This window comes from Apis dorsata, unplaced genomic scaffold (genome assembly GCF_000469605.1).
Source record: "Apis dorsata unplaced genomic scaffold, Apis dorsata 1.3 scaffold_365, whole genome shotgun sequence".
Classification (NCBI taxonomy): Eukaryota; Metazoa; Arthropoda; class Insecta; order Hymenoptera; family Apidae; genus Apis; species Apis dorsata.
In genome coordinates, this window is record NW_006263630.1 from 289,611 (window position 1) to 298,967 (window position 9,357).

Here is a 9,357-nt window from a genome sequence, read left to right on the forward strand (position 1 = left end):
GTAACGGTTAAGAAGAAGATTGGTTTGAGAAAGGTATATATCTCGGAAATAAAATAATACTTTTTCCCCCACCCTTTGCTCAAGGTGTTTCATAATTACTTTCGAGGAATAAGTAATGGATAAGCAGATGGAGAGTGATCGTTTGTCTAAATAATATTTTATTCGTTTCTCTTTTTTTTTTAACGTCTCTTTTGGTGCGTTTCAAAGTTCCGAGGAAATGAATAATGGTTAAGGAGAAGAGTGATCGTTCGAGGAAGGTGTCTTTAATTAAAACAGTAATGTCGCGGTTAACGTTGGTTGAAATGGCTGTAGCTGGAACAACGATGCTACTAACGAAGCTGTTACGCTTCGAGTGTTTCTCCACACCGAGAGAGTTAGTTACGAAACCCCGGATAAGGATCTGGAGATAGAGATTTTCTCTTCGCGAAATTTTGCAATATCGTACGAATACAACGTAGATTTCAATTCTATTATTATTATTATTATTATTATTATTATACCATCCCGTGCAATCGTATTATTTTAAAAATAAATGAAGATATAATTCAAATATCACAAATGAATCGATTGCCCTCTCCAAATCTTTATCCACCGATTTTATCATTACTTTGTTCAAATATTATTACAATAATTATACACACAATCCCTGAAACAATCTCAAACATATATTTTCTTCATAACATATTCTCTCTCCACCCGATTATACATTTTCCGACTACGAAGTATCTTCAACGCGACGCGAGAATTCACTTTCGCGACTCGAGATGCATTCGAGGAACAATAGAGAAATTCTTAACGACCCAACTTCCTCCTCGCTTAGATTACACAACGGAATCAACTTCCCCGATAATTATTATATTCCATCTTGTTACGAGACCGAGGTGTTTCCCGAGGAGTGGCGGTTTTATACGACGGAAGCTGATTCCTTCCTTATCCTTCCTTATCCCGAGCTCGAGAGAGAGAGAGAGAGAGAGAAAACGGAACAAGGGATTCTTTGTGGAGATCGAGGAGGCATGAGCGTCGGGCTAATCCTTCGTCCTCCTCAGGTGAAACTCGCTTTCGGCGACGAGGTCCGTTTCCCACGGTACGCCAGGTAACCCGGAGCGTTTTCCCCGTAATGTGGGTCTCCACGATACATCTCTCCCATCCCCTTGCCTTACCCACTTCCCGCTCCCTCCGCTCTCCTTCTTCATCCCTCTTTTCTCTCTCTCTCTCTTTCTTCGTCCCTCTCTACACTCATTCCTCGATCCTCCTCCTCCTCCCATCCGACATTCTTATCTTTCCGCTTCGGGATCTTATGGTTCTTATGCTGCTTGTGGCGATGGGATTCGAAACGCTTGGAATATAGGGTGTTAATAGATTCGAAGGGTTGGCTCGAAGATAAACGTAAAGTTTGGTACACAAAAGTGTCGGTTCAAGTTTACGTTGGATAGACGGGGATGCGAGGGAAGTAGAGACTCTGTCTCAATTTAAATTGCTCACAAGTAAGCTCGAAGCTATTGATATTTTTGTGTTTGTTTTCATTTGAAATCGACTTTCTAAAACGCTCTGTATATATCATACATACGTGTATATATATAACGAGAAATTCGAATTATTTTGAAAATAATTCAAAAGTGAAGAGAAGTAAGAAGAGAGATGTTGGAGAAATCAATCACGTTCATTTCATTTTCATATCGAAACTATGGAAAAAGTTACTTAGAATTATTATTTCTAGATAAAATTAAAAAGAATGGAATCTCTCTCGAAATTACAATTGATTTTCCGGAAAGAAATAATCGTAATTTTTTCGCTACAGGAAGTACAGTTCTAGGTATGCCACGAAGAAAGAAGGAAAGAAAGGATCGCGGGGGAAAAACACGCCAATCAAAGTTACGTCGGTGATGCATTCGCATCGGCGAATGGAATGTTAATAAGACGGATCCACGAGAATAGGCGAATAGGGAAAGGTTCGAAACTGGCGAGAGTTTGGAAGAGGAAGGCCACCCGTTCCGTGCACTTCGAACGCATTGTGCACGACCGTGCTCTCCCTGCAGCATTTCAACGATTCTTTGCCTTGGATAATAAAGACGCTTCCCAAAGACGTGGTTCGCCTCGAGAGAAATATTTGTACGATCTGGTGTAGGGCCAATAGGTGTATAATAGGTACGTGTGTACCACGAGATTCGATTGGGTGGCGAGCAAAACTTTCGACGTGGATGGAATGTTATGTAAGTATTACGTGTTATTTGTAGGATAAGCTAGAATTTTACGGTTATTCTGTGACAAAAAGGAAGATTTAAGGCGTATATATTTCCGAAAAAAATTAAATGTAGCATCTGGAATGTATTTTAGATTCGATCTGATAGAAAAGTATAATAGAAAATAGAAAATTCTTTAAATCTATTGCTTCCGTTGAATTATTTTAAAATTCGAAGATAACTTATCGAAAAAGATGAACAGCCGATTGCGCAAAGAGTTCAGATACGATGTTAAAATTGTTCGAGAGAAAACGAAATATTTCATTGTGTCTTTTATTGATTCTGCCTAAACGTTACACCTGTGTTAAAAGTGAAATCGACAAGCTGAAAAACATATGAATTTACGTATGTATTATTCTAAGATCTTCAAACCTGTTTCTTTTCTCTTTTTATATCTTTCTTTCTTTTCTTTTTCACAAAAGGAACTGTTTATCAAAATTATTCTTGAATTTTTATTTTTTTAAAATAAATAGGATTGGATTAAAATAACAGGATTGGAAAAAATTAACTTATTGAATAAAGATTAATAAAAATACTAATAAAAATAATCAAAGTTTTATTATATCTCAAAAATACGTATTATATGCTAATTAAATTAAAATATGACAAAAATAATTTTAAAAATTTAAAAAACTTTAGAATTAGAAGAAGAAGTTAGAATCCAAAAATATTTCAAATTAAGCTTATTTTTTTTATATTGAAAATTTTGAAAAATGATTTACTATGAAATGATTTACTATTGAAAATTCTAATATTTACTTATTCTATGTAAGTATAATTACTGTATAAAATAATATTCAGTTTTAATTGGATTCAATTTATTTTACTGAGATATGGATTTATATATCTTTCAAAAGTTTCACGTACATTTAATTTAGTTTTTATTAAATCAATCCTCGATACACGATAACGAAAAGGGAATGATTTTGTGAGATGAAAAAATAATTGACGTTTCGTGTATAACGAAACACAATGATGAATTCTAATTGAAGTCTATTGCGCAAAAGTAATGAATTCTTTTAAATCGAATAGAGTTTCGAACGAGAAATGAGAAAATATTTTTTCCCGGATAATAAATTATTTTTATTTTAATTAATTAGATCATAATTGGTAATAATTCAAGGAATCACGAAGAAGAATTTTGTACATTTAATGATTTCCGTACCGTAATTTCTGAATTGAATTGAATTTGATTTTTATTTTATATATTCGATAAAAATAAAACTTTGAAAAAAATATCATAGAACATGAAATTAGAAAATAAAATTGTAATATTCTGATCACGATCATTATACTTTAATTATTAAATTATTCTATGATAAAATATTCTACAAAAAAAAAGTGAAATTTTATATATTCTTTTCCTATATTTATTCCAAAATAAAAAAAAAAACCTACAATCAAAAAAATAATTTACATAAAAAATCACGAGAATCCCAGAAATATTAAAAATACCAAAATTTCTATCCAATATCAAATAAAAATTTAATCAATCTTGATTATACTATATTATCTAATTTACCTTATTTACCTAAAAGTAGACGTGAACCTAACACATTATCTCATCGCCAAAATACAGATCAACACTCGACTTTACGACACGACGTTAAAGTTTCCTCTCGATAAAGAATAACCCTGCACGAAACACAAACTGAAGTGATACTTAACTTCAAAGCTCCATGAATGCATACAGGATATCTATACACAACATTTACGTGTAACATAAAGTATCGTTTATCATTCGGCTCAAATCAAATATTTCGATATCGGTCGGAATGAATGAATGTTTTGCGGTTGAATGAACCTCAAAATTATCTTACAACCGACTCACTTTCGATCTATTATTGATTCGTTTTCGATTTAAATATCTTCCGCAAGTTTCGAGAATTCATCGAGCGAATGTTTTTTACATTCTTCAGATAAAAGAATAAATAAATAAATAAATTTCCTAATAAATATTCGAATAGATGATTGACAAAAGATTATTATAATACATGAGAATAAAACAAAAAATCGTTAAAATTCCTTTCATTCAATTCTTCAAAATTAATATCTCTCGTATTCTAAAACGTTTAACCTTTTATACACCGACATTCAACCGCCTTCAATCTCGCACAACGAGCCGCTTGTGCGTTGCATCGATAAGGCGGTGAGCGGAAATGCAGAAGCGAGCGAAGGTATAAGCAAGTGGGTAGGTACTCACGGACTGGTACTTTCTTCGGGTCGACGGTGGCGAGACGTTCCTCGACCTTGTCTATCCTTTGGCGCAGATTGCTGCTCCGATCGGCAACAGCGGTCAACTCGGCAGTCAGTTCCGCAAAGATGTCCTCGGCGATGGTGAGAAGCGAGGCGAGTTGCTTCAACGAGGTGGTCAGCGCACCGTTCGCTACCGCCTCCAATTCGGCACCCACTGGCCAACCCTGGGCTGTCGATCCCGCTGGCACGTGTCCGCGACACAAGAAACGCGGCTCCACTCTTCGTAGCACGAACGGCATGATTTCTCAAACGAAATCAACCGACACATTCACACATAACACTAGAACCGAAAGAATAGGATTTGAAACACTGTCGTCTCGAACGCGAGACACCACCGGTCAACCGTCACAAGTTCGCGACGCTTATAAAACGATCGTTCCCGCCAGTGATCCAACCGAGAGAGGGACATCTGGCGGTTATGAAAAACGAGACTTTTTCCGATGAATATTGCGGCTCCATTTTTAATATTTTTATTTTAAATAAGATAATTCTCTACAGGCACTTTACACTTAATTGACAATAAGACACTGTTCTTCCGTTCACTTTCGAATCATCCTTCGAATCTCTTTCTTCCGAATCGCATTCTTTGGATAAACGATACGACTCCTTGGCGAATTAACGCGAGTTTTATTTAAACGAGAACCGTGAAAATGAATCCTTTTCAAATGGCAATAACACTATCGATGTATTTTTTAGGATAAAGTTTTGATTAGGAGTGTCATAGTGCTAGGAGATCCTTGTGAAAGAAAAGAACGATGAACAACACGTCCGTACGACGCGACGACGGTACACGAAGTGCCGGCCGGTCTACCGCCGTGTCGCCGACCGTTCTTTGGTACACTCCCATTCATTTCGAACGCGCCGATGGCGCCTTTTACGACGCTTCGTATCAGCCATCTACAGTGATTTTCTTATACTAACGAGATCTAAGCGAGATCGATAAAATAGTTATAAAAAATTTTTTTATCGATACATGATAATGTCCACGGAAAATAATGATTTTTTTTTTAAATAAGCAAATTATTTGTACTTGTAAAACTTAAATCAAAACTTTCAATTTACTTTAAATCTAAATAAATTAAACTAACCATAAAATAAATTTTAACACGAACTACTATATTATCGAGTGAGAAAAGATCACGTCGATTACGAAGTACAGAATGAACACGACATCTTACGGAATTTTATTTCTTTATTCTGAAATACCGACCTGTTTCTGACACTTTCTATGATATAATCAATATAAAAATTATATTCAGTTTATCTTCGAAAAATATCTTTATATATATGTTATGAAAAAATTCACAAGATCTATCTATTCTTTTTTATGCAAAAATTTATTTAAAATCAATGATAAATTTTCCTTCTAATTACAAAATGTTCAATCGTTGTTACAACAAACAACAAAAAAAATTCTAAGGAAAATCAAGACAATTTAAATCTAAAATTAAATTATCTTAATAATTCTATAAAAAATTTTACAAATTATTTATGTATATATCGATATTTTATACATTCATTATCATGAAAATATAAAATATTGATAATTATGAAATTAAAGAACCAAAGAAAATGAAATGTACTCTACACAGAGTTAGATGTATTTTATATTAACCACCACCACTTTTAATATTATTAACACATCTATGTATCATGCATTTATATTTTAAGCAATATTTCTATAACAACAATTTTATAAGCCATTTATTTATATATTATATAAAACATATATATTTAATTATTTCAATTGGTTATAGATTTATGTATATAATTTATCCTACCTATAAAAAATCTAAATATATTTTTATAAGAATCTATGATCTAGAATTCATTCTTATAGAATGATATTAATATAAAAAAAGAGAAAGATGTATAAATATGTATTTTGATTTCACAATAGTTTCTGAAACAAATAAAATTACAAATAATTATTAAAATTGCATAAAATATAATTATTTATTAATTGATGATTTACTCAAATGTCACAATTTCTTGAAATATATAACTGGAGCTTTCTGAAACAAACTTAATTGAAGTATTAGTAATGTTTAAAAAAAAAAAAAAAACATTATAATTTTAAATAGTAAAAAAAATAAATTTTATAATGAATATTCACCATTATTGATTTTAAAAAATTAAATAAAGAGAAATTTAAAAATTTATTGTAGAAAAATTTTGAAAAATTATTATTAACTAATAATAAAAACAAAATATACATACCAATATTTTTTGCAACAAACGCAGAATATAATAAAAGATGCTGAAAAAGAAAAGAATTTAGTAACCAGAAGGGTTATTAAAATAAAAATATCTTCTATTCCGTAACGAAACGTTTTTAAAACCACGATGAGTGCTTTATTATATTTACAATATTTAAGTTGATAAAAAAAAAAATAAAAAAAGAATTAGAAAATTCCCGCAAACAATGAATTATTTACGCAATACTACTCTATGCACTCAAATTTTAATATCGCAATATAATAAACGCGAGAAATCCAATGCAGTCTCCTTAATGACTGCTGACATATCACTCTTGCAGCTTTTTTTAGCCACTTAAAGTGATTCAGAATCAGGAGTATGAATATTTCCACAATTTCAGTGGAAGAAATTTGGGCATTCAATATTCGCAACACTACTTGAACAAACGCGATTATTTATCAACGTAATTGTTTAAAACAAATTTAATAAAAATAATTATTTTTATATGACGAGATAGTTATTAGTAAAATAAAGAATTTAATAACAAATGGTATAAATATAAATACTTTATAAAAAATTATAATAAAGAAAAATCGCGATATCTCATAATGCCAACACGATTTTTCAACGCATCTGACTAATAAAGAAGCGCAAAAATTACGACGCAACTCTAATTCAACCCGTTATTGATCAATCGCAACACTAATAAAAAAATCGCGATGCCCATGATGACTGGATCAACGTTGGGCCAGCATGCAAATTGGCCAAGACGATACAACATATACTACGTATTACTAAAACGAGCACAATGACAAAGTAGTCACAATGACTTCCCATTCTTTGGACCCAGACAAAATCCAAAAGATGAGAAGCCATTCGTTGCAGCCCCTCTTCGCGACAGTTTGTCGAGGCCTCTTCGGTCTTCCTCCTTCGGGCGCAATGCCCGCTGAAACTTAAATCTAGGCTCGAGATTCACTAATCGCAAATCAAAGAAAAAAAGATAAAAAAAGGGACTAAATCGCGGAAGCTAAATGTACATGGACGACCAATGATCGTAATGATCATTCTCCGAACATGCACAGAATCTCGAGCGCAACGTTCGTTTCGAAAGCAAATCACGACCGCGACCACGAAATTCGAAAAATCGATGAGCAAAGCCAGAAACGAATGGCATTGTTCTCCATTCGTCTCAGCTTCACCTTCGATTTCTCAAATTTTATTCCCTGAAACAGATTGTCACGCGAAAACGCGCCTACCCGATCAGAGACTGTGACAACCTGCCCGGCCCTACCTACTTACAATTAACAGACATACCAGAAATATACTACCTATCCTACCTAGTCCTATATTTAAAAAATGGCAAAACAGGCATACCAACACATTCATTCCACGATTCTCACGCATAATACTCGGGCGCAAAAGCCTACACTAGGGAAAGTGTCCCGGGACACCTCCGACACCCGAGCTTGGCACACTACTCTCATACTCTAACTTTACGTACCATTTTCCTGAAATCGACTGACGATGGCTAGCGACCATTGCGTGAAACGCGACAAAAACGTGTGTATCTACATTTTAATTCTGAATATTTATGAATATGTAATATTTTCTACTAAAATATTAGTCACCAGACTAAACGGTACCATTATTGTGAATCAATATTGTATCATTATTATAATTTAAGACTAAAGATTAATAATCTTGTTATTTATTAGTTATTTGCAATATTTAATTGCGAATGTGATTCTAAAAAAGGATTGAATAGTGAAATAATAATTGAAACGACGCAATTCCACAGCCTAATCACACACACATAATGTGGAAAGTACGTCGTGCACGATACGCTAACGCATTGCCAGTCGCTAAAATTTGTATTAACTTATGAACTAAGATCATCATACCCATCGCCTCTCCCTCACTCAAGTAACACCTGGGCACGTGAATGAGTTCCTGGCAATGAATATGGAAAGGGTTAAATCTGAAAATCCTGAGCTAAAAAGAAATATTAGTATTATCCATTTTGTATCTAACGGGCTAATATTCTTTGACTTTGCATATTATTATTATTTATATTCTTATTATATTTCAAATTATTTGTGACTCTACTTTATATTTTATTTTATTAATTGAACAAGTTATTGAAATTTTAGTATATTAATTCTTAATATTGAATTTAAAAAAGAATTAGAATTCATTGCAATTTAAATTAACATAAATATCAATAGAAATACCCTCAGGCGATTCCTTCATCAGAGCATATTTTCAAAGCCACAAGAATAGTATTCAAAACTTATTGCTCTGATTCTAAAATCTGCCTGTCGCGAAATATCTTCTTGCACAAAATTTAATTCATATTTGTGAATTACGAAACGAAGAAAATTGAATTTTACAGATGTAAGTCATATGAAGTTATTATTATATGAAATTATTATATCACAATAATCAAATTTAATCACATAACTTAAAATGTTATTCTAAAGAATTTCGAATTATAAAAATTCAAATTAATTATTGTATTATGTATTGTATTAATACAATAATTATTATACGTTTTGATATTAGAAAATTATTAAATATTATTAATCAAAAACGCGAAACACAAGAAGATTCTAGCCTGAACTAATAAATAAAACACAAAAGAAATAATTGTTACTACTCACGG

The 9,357-nt window shown here is 32.5% G+C and overlaps 1 protein-coding gene across 1 annotated transcript in view; it reads right to left on the reverse strand.

Moving 5' to 3' along the window:
• LOC102674356 overlaps positions 1-5,453 on the reverse strand; it is a 115,396-nt gene extending 109,943 nt beyond the window's left edge. The window contains exon 1 of the mRNA XM_031511923.1: positions 4,444-5,453. Within this exon, the coding sequence (XP_031367783.1) occupies positions 4,444-4,735 (292 nt within the window). The 5' untranslated portion in view covers positions 4,736-5,453. The remainder of the gene's footprint in view (positions 1-4,443) is intronic.
• Positions 5,454-9,357: the final 3,904 nt, after the last annotated feature.